Source organism: Carettochelys insculpta, chromosome 6 (assembly GCF_033958435.1).
Source record: "Carettochelys insculpta isolate YL-2023 chromosome 6, ASM3395843v1, whole genome shotgun sequence".
NCBI lineage: Eukaryota > Metazoa > Chordata > Testudines > Carettochelyidae > Carettochelys > Carettochelys insculpta.
Window position 1 is genome coordinate 71,937,359 of NC_134142.1, and position 23,235 is coordinate 71,960,593.

A 23,235-nucleotide genomic window follows, 5' to 3' on the forward strand; every position below is an offset into this window, starting at 1 on the left:
AGCGCCCAGGGCTGGCATCAGAGCCCAGCAGCCCCATGATAGTGGAGACAGACGGCCACGTGTGGAGCTCAGTAGGGTCTGCTGACAGACTCCAGGAGAGCCTGGAGACCAGGAGCAGAGGTGTTGGAACTGACCTCCCTGGTCTGGCAAACTCCTTCCTTCGAGACTGGTCAGGTCCCCGGGTTGCAAGACCAGGGAGGTCTGACCTGTACATAGACATTGGTAGGAATCACGACTACACCTTCCCTTTGTTTAACAACATTATTTTCCATAGAGCTTCCTGGTCCCAAAAGAGAGGCGATCTTAAGAGAGCAGCTGGGCCAGATTCTAAGGTCTTGTCTACACATACTTTTACTTTTGGTCTACTTTAGCTACACAAATTGTGTGGCTGAAGTCAACATACCTGCTGCGATGTCTTCCATGTGGTAAAGTCAATGGGCACTGTTCTCCCCTCCATGCTGGATATTCTTCTAGTTTTGCTGGATTAGCAGCATCAATGAGCGTATGTTTCCAGTATCTTAGAGTGCATTGCAAACATATAAATCTCTCGGCCTCAGTAAGTCAGCATGTGTTGTCCTTGTTTGACTGATGAGGAAACTGTTGTACCATAATCAACTGACTTTTCCAATATGACACGATAAATCCATAGCATTGATCAGTGTAAAATGCCAGGGTGTTGACTCTATACCATGCTATGACCACTAGACACTTTTTTTTTTTTTTTTGTTACTGCTCTTGCCCTTATAGTTCACGTATTCTGTATCTGTGTGGAAAAGTATTAGTCTTTCTTTGTGAGACTGCATGTGTTTTGACCCATAGTAGAAGGAACAGGAACTCCTCTATAGATATGAAGGAGGGTTTCAGTGGTGAAGCTTTCTTGTAGCAGCAAGCTACTAAAACTCATTATAGAAAAAGATAGCAGCTGTACCTTGGTTTGCATTGGCCCCGTGAACTATTAGCACTAAGATGCTAGAATGAAGTCTCGGTTCAGGAGCTATTAATTAGTGGACCTAAAGGCCCTGGGCTGGCAGTTTTTTTTTGTCAGGGGCGACAGCAGAGGGAGTTTTGGAGCTATAAGGCTAGCGTTTGTGTTCCTTCTGCTCTGTCAACCACTGCTATCTTCATTGATCTGACACTGTTTATCTGACAGAGCACTCAGTACTGCTTTGCCAGGGAAAATTGCACAAAACAAGTCCAGTGCATCAGCACTTTCATTGTGTAGTGAACTGAGCCTCTCTTCATATGGTCACATCCCCCTTTTAATCCATGACTCCATGTCTCCTTTCTAGTCCACCCTGTTTCTCTGTCTGTTGCTGGTCTCTCTGAGCTCCTGTTTCTGTGGTTTGAGTGTTTTTTGTGTAGCTTGGTGTGTTAAGACCTGCAGGACGTTGGGACGTAGAGTTTTTGTGTGTTAGCAGTTTGTGGCGGACATCAGTGATGGCGGTGTTTAAGTTGGATTTCCTCCCAGAGATGATGGTGGACCATTGTTCCTTGAATGTCAGCCCTGTGTAAGTCTGCATATTCATATCTGCTTTTTGCTTATGCTCTTAGCTTGGAGTTGCTTCTTTGGAAGTTTCTTTGCTACTTAAGGTACTACTCCCTTTGGAGAAAAAGGTGAAAAAAAGGTAGAAGTGTCATAGAACTGCATTTTAAAAGAAATCCTCAAAGTTCTTTGCAGTTGATTTTTTTTTTTCTCTTGCTCAGAATGTGTTGCCTCTTAAATCAATTATTCCTTCCCTGGTAGAGCTAGTTGGTGGCGCTCCTTACAGAATCCAGTACAAGTGACTATATTGATGCTCTGAAACCAGTTGCAGCAGTTCAGTGTTTAGGAGACGAGGATATTGTCCTTCTGAATGACTTCAGACTGCTGCCCTTTGGACAGGAACAATCTTTGAACGGTTTCTGAGGTCCTATGGTCACTGTCACAGGGACCCCTCTGCTTTCTGAAAATTGGCTAATGAATATGCATAACTCGAAGATTTTTGCAAAACAGATCATGTAACTTACCAATTGTACAGTTACAGTCTGAAGATCCTCTTTTGTACATGTAACATTCTTGTGTGCAAAGTTAAAAATACAAAGTGTGGGTCTTCATAATTCAAAATGTGCTAAGGAGGGCCATTACTAATGTCTCAGAACCTGACTAGCTTAGTAAATTAAGTCAACAACCTCTGCTTAGCCTCTTTTCTCCTGTAAGAACTATCAGGCTATGGTTGACCCTATACAGACATATGACTGTCCATCTGGTGCAAGAATACATGTAGAAACTGATATTTTTCCATGGGGATGGAGAGTGGAACATAGGATTCCTTCCCACCCTGGGACAAAGTCTTTTTAAGACGTGGGAAACTATCAGTCTTTTGTCTTCAGCTGGCTTTTTGAACTGCCAGGCCCACTCTAAGGTGTTACAAAAAATCAGAGTAAAGATCAGGTCTGATGTGAAGCTTTTTATGAGAGAGAAGAGCAGAAGTTTAGGATAAGAATTTCCATGTAATGTGTTTCGTAGTGAATTAAAACTAGCTAAGTGTTTTTGTTCATTTTAATTTAGTAATTTGGTTTGAGCTGACTGTTTTCACTTACAACCACTGAAGTCCTACTTTTTCTACTTAGTGAGAACATTTGTTTATTACAAATCACAGTGTAAATAATTGTTTCCTGTAAGCGGGGAGAGCAACTTCTGTGCATATCTTTCTTTCATTGACAGAGTAGACAGGCATCCTTCTAAGCTTTCTCTGTGCAAAACTTTTACACAGGGTAAGACCAATTTGTTTGGGGTTTTGGTTGCTTTTGTGGGTTGGTTCCTGGGTGCTGAGCCATTAGAGATGAATCCTTGCAGCGCTGAACTGGTTCAGTGTCTGTGTTGCTCTGCAGGGGGCAGTATCCCCAACTCTTTGCCTTGTCTTAGGGAGACAAGAGGATCTGTCCCATTAGAAGAGGGTGGTGGGGAGCCTAAGAGAGCAAGAGGGTTGGTGTCAGTGGCGTGATCAGTAGACCAGGGAACAACCCTAAGGAGACTTCTGTGATTCATCCCATCACAGTGACCGTGTGAATTTATCTCCCAGGAGACATGCTGCCCTGATGGAGTTTCTCATGGGAGTGAAACCAGAGCTGGGACCAGTTGGTGGAGGATAATGTATATTTATTTATCAGTTGCTCCCTCTCTGAATTCAAGCATCGTGTAGGTCACCCCTTAATAAACGGAGTTAGGTTTTTTTGGATGCATTAAAAAGTGACAATCCCTTGCAATGGGAGTTCAGGCAGAGTGAAAGGCATTATGTCACCTGTTTCCCTTTTCCGAGTAAAGAGTCTGAAGCTTCACATCCTTGTGCAAACTTCTCTTAGAATAGTAACAGAGAGGAAGCCGTGCTAGTCTATACACTATCAAAACAAAAAGCAGTCAAGTAGCACTTTAAAGACTAGTAAAATAGTTTATTAGGTGAGCTTTCGTGGGACAGACCCACTTGGTCTGAAGAAGTGGGTCTGTCCCACGAAAGCTCACCTAGTAAACTATTTTGCTTCTCTTAGAATGTGGAAGTACTTTACTGCAACAGCTGTCTTCCTATGTGTCTAAACCAGCACCTGGCAAATTGAATAGTGGGAGAGAGTTAGCCGTGTTAGTCCGTACTCTAACAAAACAAAACAGCAGAAATGTAGCACTTGAAAGACTAACAAAATGATTTATTCAGTGATGAGCTTTTGTGGTACAGACCCGCTTCATCAGATCTGTAGCATTTCCAATACAGGCTGACATCTAGAAGTACAGAGGTCCAAAAAAAATTGCAATAAAAACTGACAAATCAAGTACACAGGGCTGAAGGAGGGATGCCAGAATTCCCAGAATAAATGCCCAGTCCACATTTAATGGAACTCGACAGATAATTTTGTTTGTAAAAAATGTAAAACAGAACAAAAAACAAAACCAAACAAACCTCCAGAGAGTCCAAGGTGATAAAACACCTGTTGATTAATGTACAGTAAATAAAGAGGACAATAAAAAAAAAAAAACCCTAAGAAAACTGGCCCAGAAAGCCAGTGTGTGGAAGGGAGGCAATCCTGGTTATAGTCACTCACCCCCAGTTCCCACACCCTACTAGATTATGCATAGAATTATCAGCAATTTCAACTGGCTAAGATCCATAGCTGTAGGATGATATGTTTTCAGGTAGTCTTGCAGAAAAAAACTACCCCTGTATTATTTAAGGTCTTTGATACTAATAGGAATACTCGTCTTGCACTTGCGAAACAGTAAGTAGCCAGAGCAGACTGTCATCCATTGCTGGGGTGGTGTTTGTCAACACTGGTATCACAGCTGATTATAAACATGTCATTAAGTTAGAGATGATCTAGAAACCTATATTCTGATAAATGATTTTCTCCTCCCTAAATTATGACCCCAGTCATATTCCATTAGTTTTCTGAAAATAGTGGCCCTTCAAGATGAATGATAAATCAATCTTGAGAAACTTCTGGGACCAAATAGTGTTCAAGACTGATGTGTTCATTTTGAGCCATATCCTGACCTTGTTTTTTCCCCCAGAACATTGTTTAGAAAGCTCTAGATCTGAGAGAATCTTACTGTAATGTGAACCTCTTATGAAATTTAGTGTCTTTATTTTAGTCACTTTTCCTTAGCTTAACGGAGACCTATGGATATCCAAATACGAAAAGAAAAATCCCTTTGCTCCGCAATCATTTTGTAAGTTTGTTAGAATATTTGCTATTAATACTGGATTTTGGCTCCTTCCCGCTCCAGCTTTTCCTTGTGTCCAGTTCTTCAGGCATGAGCCATGATATTTCAATCACTTACACAACAAACATTGATGTCCCAAATCCAGGTTGCTGACTGGGAACCAGAAGAGGGGGGAGAGCCTCCAAGAACTCTACAGTGGGACTGGTGTCTTAACCTAAAAGTTCTCTTAGTTTGATTGGAGTGTGCAGGAGTCCTTTTAAAATACTGCTGTAGCAAGACTTTTCTCCACAGTATCATAAACAAGCTGTTTGGAGCTGCATTATTAGTTGGTACCTAGGGAGAAGGGTTTATGTGGTCAGAATGTTGGTGGTGATATAACAGAACTTCCTTCCTGTCCTGCACAGCTCAAAGAAAATGAATGGCACACTGGATCACCCAGATCAACCTGACCTAGATGCCATCAAGATGTTTGTGGGACAGGTTCCACGGAGCTGGTGTGAGAAGGATCTGAGAGAGCTCTTTGAACAGTATGGTGCTGTCTATGAAATTAACGTCCTGAGGGACAGGAGCCAGAACCCTCCTCAGAGCAAAGGTGAGCACTTCTGTCTTTTACTGATACTTATGTTCCCACCTATAGTCACTTGTACTCTTTCATGCTTCATCTCTCTGCTTATGCCAATGAGTTGAACTGTAAATGTACATATAAGCAGTGCTTTTTTGTGCCAGTACTGGTACCAGCACCTTGGCAGCCCCAGCCATGGGATTGGCTGGCGGAGGCTGGGAGCTGGCTGAGTACCAGCACCTCTTTTGGTGTTTTGTAAGTGTATTTGCATTCATATGTGGCTGTACTTGTGATCTGTGATTTCGTTGTGCAAATTGGGCGAGGGTGGTCAAAGATGGGTGGTCCACCAATGGAAATGGGTTTGGGAAAGGGAAATTTAACCTGTTAGGTTTAGATTTCTCTTTTGAATGTGAAGAGATGTCATTTTTGGATGAGATTCAAAACAGAAGTCTTGGTCATCTGTGCCAGCTGAAGAGCATATAGAAAAACTCAAGAGGTTGCTAACACCAATGTCCTTGTCAAATTTCATATCAAGTAATTATATTCTCCTGCAGTTTGGTTGGAAATTGTGTTTCTGTTCCTATCTTAACTGCTTTATAGACTTTCTTTGTGCTTCAAACTGCTTTGTTTTGCCGCAGAGAGCGCTCCAATTTAGAGGTGTTGAGTCATGCCTGTAAACACGGTTCTTAAAGCACTTTGGCCATTTCTACACAGGCCACTTCCTTTGGAAGTGGCATGCTAATACAGGGAGCAAAATATGCTAATGAGTCGCGGATGCAAATTCCCCACATCTCATTAGCATAACGTCATGTAATTTGGAGTCCGGAAGACCGTTCTTCCGGCCTTCAAAATGCTGTGTAGAAGCGCGGCCCTGGTGGGGAGCTTTGGAAGGAAGTCCTCCTTCCAGAGGCCCCTTCTTCCCAAAAATTTTTGGGAAGAAGGGGCCTCCGGAAGAAGGACTTCCCTCCAGAAGCTCCTGCCAGGGCTGCGCTTCTACACGGCGTTTTGGAGTCGGGAAGAGCGGTCTTCCAGACTCCAAATCACGTGACGTTATGAGGTGCAGGGAATTTGCATCTGCGTCTCATTAGCATCTTTCGCTCCCTCTATTAGCATGCCACTTCCAAAGGAAGTGGCCTGTGTAGAAACGGCCTTTGAGAAGGAAACTTCAGATGCAGCTCACAGATATGCTTTGTGTATATTCGAATGTCCAGACTTACTAGCCCTCCAGGCAATGTCTAACAGTGTTCAGAAGTTCAAGATCTGGGGCACACCTATTGGGGCTGGGGCTCAGGCCGTCTTCCCCTTGGGTAGTGCCTGATGGGGCTCTGGGCTTTATTCCCATTGCTGCTGAAGCCCCAAGATCTCCCTCTCCCCATTGGGCAGAAGCCCTGAGGTGCCCCATCCCACTGCAAGGCAGAAGTTCAGAGCCTCCCCTTCCAACCTGCCAGGTGGAGAAGGGGGTTGCAGAAGCCATGCTTTAATGGTAAAATAGCCGTATGTGGCTTGCAAGCCATAGTTTGGCCACCCTGCTATATGCCAACTAAATCGTCTACCATAAGAATTTGTCTCTTGACTTGTGTGAGAGAAGATGTGTTCTGAGATATTTACACATGACTAACATATGCATTTTATTTAATATTTCTGATAAGTTTCTTGAAAGGGTAAATTTTGCTGAGTATTGTTTAAAACTTCCTTGTGGAGATCTATCAGGTTGTGGAAATGTCACTAGGGGAAGTGGCAAGAGCCTCATTACTGTTGATGATTAAAATTAAACTGAACAGATAGGGAGCATTCTGTCTTGGCTTCAAGGGAATGGAAGAGAAACTGAATAATAGGGTGTGAGCAGTTCACCCCTGGGCCCAGGTGGCCTAGTGGCTAGGTCTCCTAACCAGGCCTATTGGGTGGGTCTGCAGTCCCACCCGAGGGTCTATGGTTTGAGTTTGGGACGTGGCCCCGAGAATCTAGTTCCCCCTTTTGGTGGGCGAGGGGTTCCTGGGGTGGGGGCGGCTCTCTGCTCTCCTCAGTCCCTGGGGTAGGGTCCTGGGCTGCTCCCTCCATGGCTAACCGGGTGGCAGCGCTGGCCTGGGGCCTCCTGCCTCCGAGCCAGCTCCTGCCTCTTGGCTGGTCAGCCCCCAAACTGAGCTGGCTTCCCTCCCTTTATACCCTTCCAGGCCTGACACTGGCCGCAGGTGAAATGGCGGGGGGCGGGGGGGGTGGGGCTGATTGGACTAACAAGCCTTGTTTAACCCCTGCCTTGCCTGACCTCCCTCTCACGTTGCCACATAGGGCTTCTTCATTTTTAACTTCTGATTCTCATAGCCATCCCCTAAAGTAGCTAGCTACCCATTTGAGTCTAGAAAGACAAACATCAGTAGTGTAATCTTTAACACTTCTCTGAATGACACATGCTCTGACAAGAGTACAGGCAGTTTCTTTCTGGTCTGCACAGAATGAGTATAGAGTTTCAGGTTTGAAAATGAAGGTGGTTAGGTACTAAATCACAAGTGTCCTCTAGATCCTGTGTTGATGGGAAGACAAGGGAAAGGAAGGAAAGGAATTATAGTGGGAGAGAACACGTTTCAGAGGGACTTGCAATTCTGCACTGCCCCAGGGGTCAAGGAAAGAGCAAATAGACTAGAAATACTGTTTGTTTCCCCCTCCTCGTCCCCCCACCCTCCTGTCTCTAATTTCTGTGATTCTGTAGTCTGCAGTCTGCATTTGGTGGTGGGGGGCGGGGAGAGAGACTATAGGGTAAGAACTTTTCATAAAGCTGAGCTCTATCATCTGTGCTTCATAACTATCCTATTTGTAACTAGTAATGTTAATGAGTAACCAGTTAACCAATAAGCCTCAACCTAAATGGAAGAGGCTTACTGGTTACCATTTGGTAGAGTCTAAAGCAGCCCTCCTACCTTTCATGGGCAGGCAGTTGCTCTAGATTGACCAGAGCATCCCGTGGCCATGACCCCCTTCCCCTCAGTTTAATCAGTTAAACTTAACATTTAACTTAACTAATTAATTAAATGGGGTTTTACATCCCTTTCTGTAACTACATCCACCTTTATAGACAATGAGTCTGTGGAGCAGGATTCATTATTGGTTACATTTTGGAGTTGTATCTTTTTGTATATATAGCTACAGTCATTTGGGAACTGTTGAGTGTAACTGCTTTGCACGCCAAGCCCATCTGGTGGAGACAGATTTCATCTCAAGAGTCTGTGCCCAAGGTTGGAGCTGATTAAGTAAGCAAAGTGAATGTTCATTATTTGTTCTGAGTGCTATGTGGAGCATGGAGAAGGCTCACTCTTAGTGTTGGTAAGAGCTAGCACTGATTGGGCTAGATGTCTCTAAATGCCAGTGCTTACTGGGAAAATGAGAATGTCTTTAGAAAAGTGTTGTTGGGCTGAGTGAAGGGCTCTCTCCAACCTGAGTGTGATACAGGGGCTGTTGGGTCTAGTCATTGAAGGCATCTGCTAGACTATATTTAGAAGTCCTATTCTAAACAGATTTAGTGTTAAGCTATTGCCATCTGTTTCCATCCATGATCCTTTTATCTATCAAAGAATCTGTGTTTGAGGGTAGAAGTGATGCATTATGTATTCCAGTGTCTCACTCAGGAATTGAATACTCTTAATTTGCTTTGGGGTTTGCATTACAGGGTGCTGTTTTGTTACATTTTATACACGTAAGGCTGCACTAGAAGCACAGAATGCTCTCCACAACATGAAGATCCTCCCAGGGGTAAGAGGTGATCCACTATTTCAGGCATATCTTCTGCTTGTCTTTCTGTCCTGTCATTTATCCATGTTCTGAGCTCTTTCGTTCCCCTGATGCACAAATACTGTCTTGCTCTTCTACGTGGTTATTTTAGAACATAGCTTTAGAGGGAGAGGTCTTAAGCTGCAAGTCATGGCAGCAGACCTCTAAGGAATTTTCGAAAGGTTTTGAGAGGAAAGGAATGTCATGGAACTGTACAGCACCTGGGGAACAACCCAAGGTACCCAGAGGAAACGATGGCATGTCAATATGCATGGGAACACTTCCTGAGATCCTTGCCCACAAAAATTTGTAGGATAAAGTCTCACCCTTCTCTCTAATAGCTGTGATGGCTCTCCTGCATGTCTTAAGTGGTTCTTGTGGGGTAGTGTGACTCTGCTCTGAGCAGAGTGAATGCGTCAAGTTAGAGATTCTCTTCTTTGGGTTTCAGATGCACCATCCCATCCAGATGAAACCAGCTGATAGTGAAAAGAATAACGGTAAGTTGGACTAAAGTGTGGATTTACTGTGATGTAAGGTTGATGGGGCAATCCCAAGAGGGCTCATCCTTCTTTTTTTATGGTCTTTGGGCAGCAGAGTATTTGTGTATTTGGTAAACATTGTAGAATAGATAGCTGGGGAAGAATTTCTGCACACAAAGGGAAAAATAAATGAGTGAGGTTTCTAAACTTTTTGGAATCATGCTCCCTTGTCCCAGTGCAGTTATACTAATTGGGAAAGCATTCAAGGGAGTTTATTTTCAGCACTTGTCTGGTATTTAATCCCAGACACCACTATCCGTATATTCGGTTAATGGGTTGAGATATATAGTGAGATATCGAGTGTTGGTTTGAGATATCGAGTGTTGGGTTCACAGTCTCCTCTAATAGAATGTGTCTGTTTTACAAGAGATGAAACTAGGGTTTAAGTCAGGAATTCCCAACCTGTGGGTCAGGGCCCAAATGTGAGTCGCCGTTAGATTTTCTAAGGGTTGCCGTCTGAGTGGCTTTGAGTCACATGCAACTCTTTAAGGAGTCATTTGCAGCTCCTGCTGCTGCCACCGCTCATTCCTCTGGCTCCCAGTCCTTGCCCTGTTGCGCTGAAATGGGACTCAATTTAATTGATTTAATGGGCTGTCAGAAGGGATCCGGATGCTAAAGCAATTAAAATGAGTTCAGTTTCAGTGTGGTGGGGCAGGGAACTGCCCTAGGTGCAGGTGGTGGAAGGGAGTCGGAGGGCTGGGCTGCGGGGAACTGTGCAAAGCAGGCAGTGGCAGCCTGGTGAAGGAGCAGCAGGGGCTCTCCTGTGAGGTAGGTGGGGGAGCATTTTGGGGCCGCGAGAGGTTTAAGCCTAGGGTCGGGGGGTCAGTTTGGGGCTGCAAGAGATTTAACCCTGGGAACAAGGGGGGCATTTTGGGTCTGGAAGTGGTTTAAGCCTGGGGGCAGGGCAATTGGTTTGGGGCTGCAAGTGGCTTAAGCCTGCGGTTGGGGGCAAATCAAGATTTACAAAAAAAATTTTTCCTTGGGGACCCCCCACCTGCTGGTGTTGAATTGCCTTGGATCACAAAGTCTTACGGAATTGTCAAAATGGGTCTTCATCTCTTCCTTAAAACACTGTTTAGACCAGCGGCTCACAACCTTTTAGAGATGATCACTTGCTGTGTATTTGTACAGTAGCCCAGACTGGTTGAGGTATCTACATGCTACCATAGTATGAATATAAATTCTTCCTGGAGGAGGTTTGCTTATTTATACACGGGTACTCCATCAGCATATTATTACAAGGCCAGTAAGTGAGGAAAATGTGAGAGTTAAGGTTGTTTGTCCCTGGTACAAGTACATTTCAATAGTCTCATTACATTATCATAGACTTGCTCAAATAATACAATAAAACATACAATAGGTCATAAGTCGTGCGTAAGTGTGTGTGGCAAAGTAGTGGTTTTTTTCATATTATTTTATTGTCGTTATGGATCAGTGTATTTGTCAGAACTGTGTGCTCAGTGCTTTATAAGAGTTGGAAAGACTGTCCTTGTCCCAAAGAAACTACAGATTTAAAAAACAGACACACAGACAGGACCCATTCAAACTTGGAGTTGGGGTTATTTCTGTATATGAAGGAACAACCTGGAACAGGCATGGGAATTGGAGAGAGAGAGAGAGAGAGAGAGAGAGAATAAAAAAAAAATGGGATTTCAGGTCTTGACAGAATTGTGGGGTAGGAATGATAGAAGGGTATGAACTGGAACCCAGACTGGATTTGTGTTGGACTTTGAAGACAGAAGCATTTATGAAAACAAAGCATTTATGGGGAAATGGATAGAAAATCACCCATTGTTACAAGTAATAGTTGAGATTCATGTAACTGTAAAAGATTAGAAAGGATCACAGAGCATAATTTCAGATTTTGAAGCTGTTCTGGCTGCAACTGACAGGCAAGAAAATGAGAAAATCTTTGTAATCTGGAAACATTTGATTGGAACATCTTTTTCAAGCACCACAGAAACTCCACAGGATGGAGTTTGATTCCTGCATGCCTTGTGAATGACTCAACTAAATCAGATCAGAGCTCCCACCATTGAGCATTTCCAGGTACCCTGTAGCTTTCCTTACACTTTCACTGGCCAGCTAAGGTAGCCAGGAACATGCTCATAGTGCTGCCTTCCTATCCCGAGTGCTTTGGGAGCTCTGGGACAAACCCTGTGCAGAAAGTCTCACATGTTAGTCTGTATCTTCACAAAACAAAAAAGCAGTCCTATAGTACTTCAAAGACTAACAAAATAATTTATTAGATGATGATCTTTTGCGGGACAAACCCACTTCATCACCTAATAAATTAGTTTGTTAGTCTTTAAAGTGCTACAGGACTGCTTTTTCTATCCTGTGCAGAAACTGCTGTGCAGGCAGAATATACATTTTTAAAGGGGTTATAACCAGGGACCTGTGCATTCTGATTTTTCATAACAGCAAAGCTTGTCATAGAATTGTGATCCAGAGTGTGAGCTTTTGGCTTTTTTTTTTTTTTTTTAAAAACGTTTCTGACCTTGGAGGTTGTGAAGAAAGCATTGTACATGTAACCTACTGCAACAATTCCTTCTTGTTTGCAAACAGTCCTTAACAATAAGTCTGGGAAGTATGAACCCCTAAAAACGATAATCTATATCCTATAATAAACTGAATATGTGAAGACAGCACAAAATACAGTGTGACTATACCAAAGTAAATAAGATGGGGCTACTGTATTGTTATTCATTTTCATATTTAACTCTATAAAATCTTCCATTTTAAAAATTCTCTGAAGCAACTGCAGAATTTTGAGAATTTCTTCCAAAGTGCAGCTGAGCCCTTCTGGAAAAATTTAGGTCCAGGCCACAGTAGAGTATATGGGGGGAGAGGGGGGATTGTTTAACTTAACCAGATTAAGGTCAGATTTGACCAGGATGCTCTGATGGCTAGTTACAAGCCACATTTCACAGCTCATTGTTTCAGCGCTAGATGAATTTAGAGAAAGAGCTGTGATTTCTTTATGCTAAATTATTTATCTCATTTACCAAATCAGCTGAACTTTGTGTGTTCAAACGATCACTCATGTGCCCAGTTGCCATAAAGTAGTGATCTGTCATAAAACTGCTTCAGGCCCAAACATAAATGTTTCAGAAATGTATTTGTGTCTAGTGCTGAGGTGAGAGAGAAATTTCTGCCATTTGGAAACAATAAAAAAGACAATCAAGGAGTTGGAAATGAATGGTCAATTTTAAAAGTGACAGAAGACTAACAGTGACGTACCTCATGTTCCATGCTAGGCTTCATATGGTCTGGAAAGTGGGTAAGCGATGAGCTACCAAAATTCGTGCATGATATAAAAAATGGGCAGTGTAGTGGCAGATAGCACAGTAGCACTTGGTATGCAGTGGGGGTGAAGAAGGCAAACAAAATATTTGTAGGCAAAAAGTGGGACAGAAAATTAAACTAAAAATTGTTTCTAATGAAAATGTTTTAATAAAAATGGCCTTTTCTCGGAAATTAAATATCGAAAGGAAATATTTTGTACAATTTTTTCCCCTCTAAGGATGTTTCTACACAGGCTGCTTCCTTCGGAAGTGGCATGCTAATACAGGGAGCGAAAGATGCTAATGAGGCATGGCTGCAAATTCCCTGTACCTCATTAGCATGACATCATGTGATTTGGAGTCCGGAAGACCGTTATTCCGGACTCCAAAACGCCGTGTAGAAGCATGGCTCCGGGGGTGGGGGGGTGTTCCGGAAGGAGGTCCTCCTTCCGGAAGCCCCCACCGGCGGCCGTGCTCCTACACGGCGTTTTGGAGTCTGGAAGGAAGGTCTTCCAGACTCCAAATCATGTGAAGTTATGCTAATGAGGTGCAGGGAATTTGCAGCCATGCCTCATTAACATCTTTCACTCCCTGTATTAGCATGCCACTTCCGAAGGAAGTAGCCTGTGTAGAAACAGCCTAAATGAAAATTTCCAAGCTAACAACAGAGTTTCTTCTTCGAGTGTCCCCGTGGGTGCTCCACATTAGGTGTCGGGCTCGCCCGGCGCCGCAGATCGGATCTTCCAAGCAGTTTCTGCCGGACCGCGCATGCGCCGGTGCGCGCCGCTCCCCCGCGCGCTCCCGGCCATGTGCGCGATCCGGTCCCCGCCAGTTCCTCTTAACCGCCGTCGGCTGCAGACGGAATCCAACTAGGCTAAGGCCAAGTAGTGTATTCAATGGCTTTATCTGTTTTTTCTTAAAGTTTTTTCAGGCACTTAGGCTACTATAAGCTAGCCGTTTGTTATTTTGTAAAAAAAAAAAAAAAAAAAAAAAAAAAAAAACAAAACAACAACGAACAAGCTAGGAGAGGGACAGCTCAGCCAGTCCCAGTAACAAGCGCCGGAGGCCAGGAGCTAGGGCTATCAGCCCTCCGGCTAAGGCAGACCATCGGACGGGGAAAACGGCACAAAGAAGGTGCTAAGTACCCACTTAAAAACACAAAGACTCACCAACAATGTCCTCTTCAGGCTTTAAAAAAAAAAAAAAAAAAATGCTGCTTCTTGACAAGGCCCTCCAGCCAGAAGTGCCGGAGCGGCCGCAGCAGGAGGGACCCTCCGGGGCCCTTAAAAGGAAAGCTGCCTCCCTCACCCCATCAGCGCAGAAACGGAGGAAAGTATCTCCAGCCCGATCCCTGCCGGCAGCAACAGCGAGCGGGACGGGAGGAGCAAGCAGCCCCCAGCCGCAGCAACAGCTGATCGGCGGCGGCACGGAGAGCCACGTGGAAGCGGCTCAGCCTCCAATACTCAGCCAGCCGCCCCGCACCGCAGGCAGGGCGGCGGCTAAGCAAACGCCGGTACTGGCGGCACCGCAGGCAGCGGCACCGACCCCCGGGGAACCGGCGGTGCAGAGCGCGCAGGCACGCAGCCTGCCGGCACCGGAGGACACCGCACATGCGGCATCGCCCTCGAGCGTGCCGAGCTCGGTGCAGACGGGGCCGGAATACCCTGTATGCTCCCCAGCCCGATCCCTGCCGGCAGCAACAGCGAGCGGGACGGGAGGAGCGAGCAGCCCCCAGCCGCAGCAACAGCTGATCAGCGGCGGCACGGAGAGCCACGTGGAAGCAGCTCAGCCTCCGATAATCAGCCAGCCGCCCCGCACCGCAGGCAGGGCGGCGGCTAAACAAGCGCTGGTACCAGCGGCACCGCAGGCAGCGGCACCGACCCCTGGGGAACCGGCGGTGCAGAGCGCGCAGGCACGTAGCCTGCCGGCACTGGAGGACACCGCACATGCGGCGCCGCCCTTGAGCGTGCCGAGCTCGGTGCGGACGCCGGAATGCCCTGTATGCCCCCCAGCCCGATCCCTGCCGGCAGCAACAACGAGCGGGACGGGAGGAGCGAGCAGCCCCCAGCCGCAGCAACAGCTGATCGGCGGCGGCACGGAGAGCCACGTGCAAGCGGCTCACCCTTCGATAATCAGCCAGCCGCCCGCACCGCAGGCAGGGCGGCGGCTAAACAAGCGCCGGTACCACCGACCCCTGGAAAACCGGCGGTGCAGAGCGCGCAGGCACGCAGCCTGCCGGCACCGAAGGACACCGCACATGCGGCACCGACTTCGAGTGTGCCGAGCTCGGTGCGGACGTGGCCGGGATCCCCTGTATGTCAGGGGCGGAGTTACCTCCTCAAGGGAGGGGGAAGACTGCACACAAGAGGAGGCATTGCAGCCCCTCTCCGCACAGGGCTGTGTAGTTGCTTTCTCACAGCCCTCCGCTATGTTGCAGACTCCAACTAGAAGGCAGGGGTCCCCCCCCTCCTTGGCCTACCCAGAGCCCCCTTCTCCATTTCTGCAACCAGCCTCACCCTGGCTGGGACCACCTCCACCCTTCCTGGGATTTGAACCGCTGGACTATTAGGCAAAGTCGCTCTCTCCAGGGTCTCGACGGTCTCCCTCCCCCAGACGCAAAGGGTATGCACCAAGGGAGTGGTCTAGGTCACCTTCCCAAGACCAGTGCTTATACTGCCGTGGTCGCCCCTACCACGCAGGGCATAGACACCATCGGCAATCTACTAGGGAAAGATCCCTACGAACGATCTCGTACCCCCAAGGGCAATTGTGACCGGGGACAGAGACTTAAGCATCTCAGGGGGGACTGGTTATGGAACCCCGAGATTTTTCCTCGCACACCTCTAGTGAGAGGGTGTACCATCATCAGCAGGAACCGGAAGGGTCCAGAAAGACGTACCCCAGCAGTTCCTCGCTTTCCTCCCCGGATGAGGCTACGGCCCCGGGGGGCGTCCATCCTCCGGACGATCTCAAACAGTTCCAAGAGCTGTTTTACGAGGGTGGCCTTCACGCAAGGCTTCCAGACAGCAAAGGTGCAAGAGCAACACCATAAGCTCCTCAAAAATCTGAGACCTCCGGCCTCCTCCAAAATAGCAATACCGCTGATGACGCAATCTTGGAGCCTGCCACTATGATATGGCAGACTCCTGCGACTATTCCGCCTGTCCACAAAAGAGCGAAAAAAAAAAAAAAAAAAAAAAAAAAAATACTTCGTGCCCACGAAGGGCATGGAGTTCCTGTTCAGCCACCCACAACCAAATTCTTTGGTGGCGGAGTCGTCGCAACGTGGGGGAATAAACAAACATGCCAAAAAGCTAGAGCTGTTGGGCAGAAAGGTCTACTCCTCCTCCACGCTACTGTTGCCAATGGCAAATTACGCAGCGCATCTAGCGAACCATAATTTCAACAACCACATTAGGTTGACCTCCCTCATGGACTCGCTTCCAGAGGGCACGAAACCAGTGCTCAAGGCCATCATCCGACCATTTTATAACCAGTGGCAAAGGATCACCACAGACACATGGGTGCTGGAGATCATAGCCACGGGGTACGCCATCCCCTCCCAGTTGCTCCCACCGCCATGACCTCCACCCGGGGCCCCACCTCCAGGAGACCTCCCATGTAGCGAGGCTCAAGCAGGAGGTAGACCATCTCATGCTCGTAGGGGCAGTGGAAAGAGTGCCGGAGCAACTGCAAGGGAGAGGGTTCTACTCGAGGTACTTCCTCACGGGGAGGTCCATCTTAGATTTTCGAGGCCTCACCGGTACCTGCGCAAGCAACGTTTTCGGATGATCACAAACGCCTCCATCCTTACGGCACTAGACGATGGAGATTGGTTCGCAGCCCTCGACTTACAAGGTCCTACCGTTTGGGCTCTCCTCAGCCCCCAGAGTCTTCACCAAGACCTTGGCAGTGGTGTCAGCCTACCTGCACAGACAGGGGGTATTTATATTCCAGTATCTGAATGACTGCCTACTCAAAGGGGCCTCAAAGGAGGAGGTACTACGCATAATATGTGTCACAGCAGGCACGTTCTCTTCGCTCGGCCTGCTTATCAATCTGACAAAATCAAAGACAGACCCCACACAGGACATAGAGTTCGTAGGGGCACGCATAAATTCTATTACAGCGAGGGCGTATCTACCAGAGACTCGCTTTCGGGCCATCGGCTCCCTCGCGCAAGGCTTCACCTTCAGCCCTATGGTGCCGGTTCTGACGTGCTTACAGCCGCTGGGCCACATGGCAGCAGCAACGTTTCGTACAACAGAACGCCAGGTTACACATGCGCAGCATGCAGCATTGGCTGGCGAGCGTATACAAACCGGCAGCACACACTGTTCACAGGATGGCGTCGCCCACAACGGAGGTGCGCAAATCCCTGCAATGGTGGGTAAACCCAGAGAACCTGCTAACAAGGGTACCCTTCCACCAACCACACGTATTGGTTTTTCTTACTACAGATGCCCCCCTCATAGGGTGGGGAGCACACATGGGCGAAGAGGTGACGCAAGGGCTGTGGTCCTCTATGGAGCAGTCACTGCACACAAATATACTGGAGCTCAAAGCAGTGTTCAACGCCTGCAGACACTTTCGAGACCAACTGAAAGGCAAGGTAGTCGGGATCAGTACAGACGATACCTCCACCATGTTTTATATAAATCGGCAAGGAGGAGCTCGGTCCCGTGCCTTATGTGTGAAGCAGTCCGGTTGTGGAACTGCTGCATCGCCAACAATGTAACCTTGAAAGCCTCGTACTTACCAGGCGCTCGCAATGTGAAGGCAGACCAGCTGAGCAGGCGTTTCGCACTCACGCACGAGTGGCAGATCCGTCCCGATCTGCTGCAACCGATTTTTCCACGCATGGGGTTTTTCCCCAGATAGACCCTGTTTGCTACTCAGCACAACAAGAAGTGCCCACAATTCTGCTCCAGGGCAGGACTGGGACGGGGGTCCCTGAGGGATGCCTTCGCGATCTCATGGAGGGGCCCCCTGCTTTACGCTTTCCCTCCCACAGTGCTCATCCACAAAGTGTTGCAGAAAGCCAGGAGGGAAGGAACCTGAATGATCCCGATAGTCCCAACGTGGGATCGACAGCAATGGTTCCCCCTATTCCTGCGCATGTCGGACCGGCCACTGAGGTCCCCTCCGGTGGCGCGGGATCTGCTCACGCAAGCCCAGGGGTCCATAGTGCATCCGCACCCCCAAAGCCTGCGACTACAAACGTGGTTAATCCATGGCTCAGCTCCCTAGAGAGCACATGTACGGAGGAAGTGCAGCAAGTCCTAGAAAGTAGCAGGAGGACTTCCACCAGGAAGACCTTCAAGCAGAAATGGACTCGCTTTACGGCATGGTGTTCTACCAAACAGCTAGCCCCCTTTCGGTGCCTATGGCTGTGATATTAGAGTATTTACTGGACCTCAAGAGAGGAGGACTCTCGCTATCCTCGTTTCAGGTCCACCTGGCCGCCATTTTGGTGTTCAGACACGAAGAGGAAGGGCACACGGTGTTCGCCCATCCCATGGTTACCAGGTTCTTCAAAGGGCTGGTAAGCCTATACCCCCCTCAGAAACCGCTTCCACCTCTGTGGAACTCGGACCTGGTGCTTAATGCGAAAAGGGGACCACCGTTTGAGCCTTTGGCCACGGTTTCCCTCCGCCTCCTTATGATGAAGACGACCTTTCTTCTCGCAATCACGTCAGCTCGCAGGGTGAGCGAGCTTGAGGCAGTTATGGCAACGCCGCCCTGCGCTGTTTTTCCAAGGAGGCGGTAACCATACGGCTGCATCCAGCCTTTGTTCCTAAAGTTTCTTTCTGAGTTTCATACTAACGACCCTATTGTTTACCCTTGTTTATCCAAAGCCTCATAACTCTAACAAAGAGGTGCGCCTACACCTCCTGGACGTGAGCAGGCGCTAGCTTTCTATATGGACAGGACCAAGTCCTTCCGGAGAACGGATAGGCTCCTAGTCTCTATCGCTCCCAAATCAAAAGGAGAATGTCTCTCCTCGCAGAGAATCTCTAAGCACATCGTATCTTGCATAAAAATGTGCTACAAACTCAAAAAGACTCCTTTACTGGCCACGCCCAGGGCTCATTCCACTAGGGCGGTGGCAGCATCAACAGTCTTTTTTCAAGGGCGTTGCGCTAAAAGACATTTGCAGAGTGGCGACCTGGTCATCCTGTGACACCTTCGCCAAACATTACGCCCTTCACAGGGTATTCCAAGAGGATACCCGTCTCTTGGCAGCGGTCCTCTCGGGGACAAGCTGCACATAATCCGATTACCCACCTCCTATCTTGGGTTACTGCTGGGTAGTCACCTAATGTGGAGCACCCACGGGGACACTCGAAGAAGAAAGAAAGGTTACTCACCGTAGTAACGGTGGTTCTTCGAGATGTGTCCCCGTGGGTGCTCCACTACCCGCCCATCCTCCCCGCTCCGGATCTCTGTTTAGTGTTTTGCAGGAGCATCCGAGGCGGTTGGTCAAGGAACTGGCGGGGACCGGATCGCGCACATGGCCGGGAGCGCGCGGGGGAGCGGCGCGCACCGGCGCATGCGCGGTCCGGCAGAAACTGCTTGGAAGATCCGATCTGCGGCGCCGGGCGAGCCCGACACCTAATGTGGAGCACCCACGGGGACACATCTCGAAGAACCACCGTTACTACGGTGAGTAACCTTTCTTTATTTCAGGAAAGCAAAAGCATTTAAAATAAAATGTTCATGAAAAATTTAAATACATTAAAATGGTTTCTTTTCAAAAACTGGAATGAAAATTATTTTGAGGTTTAATTTTTTTTTTGCAAAAATGTTAACTGTTGATTAGTTCTGATTACAGTATAACTGTATAAATTAACGTTATGTGCTCATATAGGATACTGTCTTGGGTTCTCATCACCTGTCGTCAAAGGGCTACAGTGGAAATATGAACCACAAGATTGATTAGAGATATGGAGAGACTGCAGTAATAAGAAAGAAATTGAAAAGAAGCTAGACTTAGGAGTGGAGGCAAATGAGAGGAAACATGAGAGGTGCATAAAATAACATAGTAACAAGGAAGTAAACCTTGCTTTCCCCCCTTATAATGAAAGAATGAGGAGACATTTTGATGAAACTGTAAATCAACAAAGTCCAGCCCTAATCTTCTATTATCCCGTGAAATTTGCAATGGAGAAAACAAATAGGTATGTGTCCATGATTTTGGTCTTTTTTTTTTTTTGTGGAGGAGTTACATAATATATAGTCAACCTATGGAACACACTGTAATTAGTTAGTAAGTCCAAGTGCATAGTAAGAGTAAAAAAAGGAGTAGACACTTATTTAGATAAAGCTCATAGTTACGCTAGACAAGAAACAAAACTTAAGGAGTATCATACAATGTTGATTTAGAGCGGGTTTTCATCTGTGGCCTCTGGACCTTGGAGAGAGGGGGTCTTCAGGGTGTGCCTAAGATTTCCAGAATGGTCTGCACCATCATCTGAAATTATTTAGGGGTACATCAATGGGGAAGAGAGGTTGAAAATAACTGGCTTAGGTCATAAGCCATCCACTAACTGAAAAAAACTCTAGGGAAGGTTTCTTCTCTCTGTGCGGATTTATGGTCCTCTATACGATTTTTTGCAACGTCCTCTGTATCTGGTAATGTCAATGGAATTTTGTACTGGTTGGTGTGCTGGTCTGAATTTGGGTGACATTTTTTATATCTTTATTAAAATTGGTTATAACAGGGCAGCATTCACTATTTGTGATCACCCCCTGATGGCCAAGTATGAGTGCCTGATTAAAGGCCTCTTTGGCAGCTCAGCCCTCCAGACAAGTCTCTCAGATGCCCTGTTTGCAGTTCAAATAAATCCCTTCCAGTGTACACATCTAACAGAAATATTTCCCATTATCCTTTGTGGTATCTCTGAGTCTGTTCTACATGCTGGATGAGAGATGGTGCAACCCAAATAGCAAGAAGAGCCATTTTTTTCCAGTTTGGTAAAAAACCTGATCCAAGAGCTGCAATGCATGTGAATAAGAGACAGCCCTTAATAAATAACTTCAAACCACACTTTTTGCAACCCCCTATTTTTAAGAACAGCACGTACACAATTTGTAACGTGATACATGTTTACTGCAGGATGTTCACAAACTTTTTACATATTCTATTTCCTCACACTTTGTGTGTGTTTGTACCGCTGTCTCCCTGACTTTCACTCCCAAACCTTCTCTCTCTCTGGGGACCACTAGGGGGAGTTATCCAGTGTTTCAAGATCACATATTGTTTGCTATTTGGATGTGAGTTGTTCATTTTGGGGCTTTTAGACTTTTTTCATTTATTGAAAATTATCCAGAGTGTTTGTTTTTTAACTTTGCAATTATAGCACTGGGGTCCACAAAGAAGTCCTTGAAGAGCCACATGTTGCAGATCTCTGCCCCAGGGCTTTCCCTCCTGGAAGCACTATTTTCACCCTCACCCCTAGGCTTTGTCTCCATGTACCAGCATAGCCCACTGGTCTGATAAGCCCTTCGTGGGGAGCTGTCTGCAGTGCTGCTGCTCTCTCAGCCGGCCCATCTACCAGCCTCCATCCCTTGAGCTCCACACAGCACCTGCTGCTCTGCTTTACACCTCTTTTTATAGGGCCTTCCTGGCTCCTAATTGGCAGTATTCCTTTCAGACACTCTAGCCTATCTGGAGGACTTCTCCATAGCCTTTCTGGGGTAGGGTGTGGCAGGATCAGTCCTTCAGCAGAAGTTCTAGGGGCCTGTTCCACCCTGTCACAAACAGGTAGATATGCAAGTCATCTTATATAGTGGTTGCTGCTGCTCCTCCATCATGACAGGAGTATGGGGGGAGGGGGGAAGAAAGCAAAATTAACTTGGTGGTCTGCTTGACCAAATGGACCTACCAGAGTTCTGGTGGGGTGACTTTTCTATTTAGTCTGATCCTGTTTATGCTGACAGTCTTAGTAGGGTATATAGTATGGAGCTAGATGCCCTCTCTTTACCAGGTTTGCTAGGGGTAACCTTATATTCCCCATGTCAGATGCTGTGTGGTCCTCTAAGGGTGATAGATTCTGAGGTTAGAAGGTACCATTGTAATCATCTTGCCCGGCCTCCTATTTAACGTAGGCCGTAGAACTTCCATAAAAAAAATTCCTGGAGCATATATTTTAGAAGAGCACCCAGTCTCGACTTAAAAATGGTCAGTGACGGAGAATAGACTAGGTCCCTGGGTAAATTGTTCTAATGGGTAATTACCCTCAACTATTAGAAAAAATATTACACTTTATTTCCAGTCTGAATGTTTCTAGCTTCAACCGCCATTCATTGGATCTTGTTATATCCTTCTTTGTTAGATTGAAGAGCCCTTTTTATTAAGTATTTATTTTCTACATAGATACTTATAGACTAAACAAATCACCCCTTAAATTTTTAATCTAAACAGATTGATCTCTTTGAATCTATCACTGGAAGACATTTTTTCTAATCCTTTAATCATTCTCATGTCTTTTCTATGGACTCTTTCCAATTTAGCAACATCCTTTTTGAATTGTGGGCACCAGAATTAGACATAGTATTCCAGCAGCAGTTGCGCCATTTCCAAATGTAGAGCTAAAATAACCTCTCTACTCTTACTCCAGAGTTCTTCTTTATGCATCCAAAGATTTCATTAACTCTTTTGGCTATAGTGTAACTTGGGGAGTGCATGTTCAGTTGATTATTCACCACAACTCCCTAGTCATTTCAGAGTCACTGTGTTCCAGGATAAAGTCCCCTAGCCTGTAAGGATGGCCTACGTTCTTTGTTTCTCAATGTATACCTTATCTGTATTAAAACACATATTGGCTACGTCTACACGTGCAGCCAACATCGAAATAGTCTATTTCGATGAATAACGTCTACACGTCCTCCAGGGCCGGCAACGTCGATGTTCAACTTCGACGTTGCTCAGCCCAACATCGAAATAGGCGCAGCGAGGGAACGTCTACACGTCAAAGTAGCACACATCGAAATAGGGATGCCAGGCACAGCTGCAGACAGGGTCACAGGGCGGACTCAACAGCCAGCTGCTCCCTTAAAGGGCCCCTCCCAGACACAGTTGCACTAAACAACACAAGATCCACAGAGCTGACAACTGGTTGCAGACCCTGTGCCTGCAGCATAGATCCCCAGCTGCCGCAGAAGTAGCCAGAAGCCCTGGGCTAAGGGCTGCTGCCCACGGTGACCATAGAGCCCCGCAGGGGCTGGAGAGAGAGCATCTCTCAACCCCCCAGCTGATGGCCGCCATGGAGGACCCAGCAATTTCGATGTTGCGGGACGCGGATCGTCTACACGGTCCCTACTTCGACGTTGAACGTCGAAGTAGGGCGCTATTCCTATCTCCTCATGAGGTTAGCGACTTCGACGTCTCGCCGC

General features: G+C 46.8%; 1 protein-coding gene across 11 annotated transcripts in view; it reads left to right on the forward strand.

Annotated features, from left to right (window-relative positions):
• Window positions 1–23,235, forward strand: part of CELF1 (CUGBP Elav-like family member 1) — a 122,350-nt gene that overhangs the window by 47,944 nt on the left and 51,171 nt on the right. For all 11 annotated transcript variants that reach the window (XM_074997240.1, XM_074997239.1, XM_074997243.1 and 8 more), the window contains 3 exons: window positions 5,095–5,282; window positions 8,911–8,993; window positions 9,460–9,508. In XM_074997240.1, coding sequence (XP_074853341.1) covers window positions 5,105–5,282; window positions 8,911–8,993; window positions 9,460–9,508 — 310 coding nt within the window. In that variant the 5' untranslated portion in view covers window positions 5,095–5,104. The remainder of the gene's footprint in view (window positions 1–5,094; window positions 5,283–8,910; window positions 8,994–9,459; window positions 9,509–23,235) is intronic.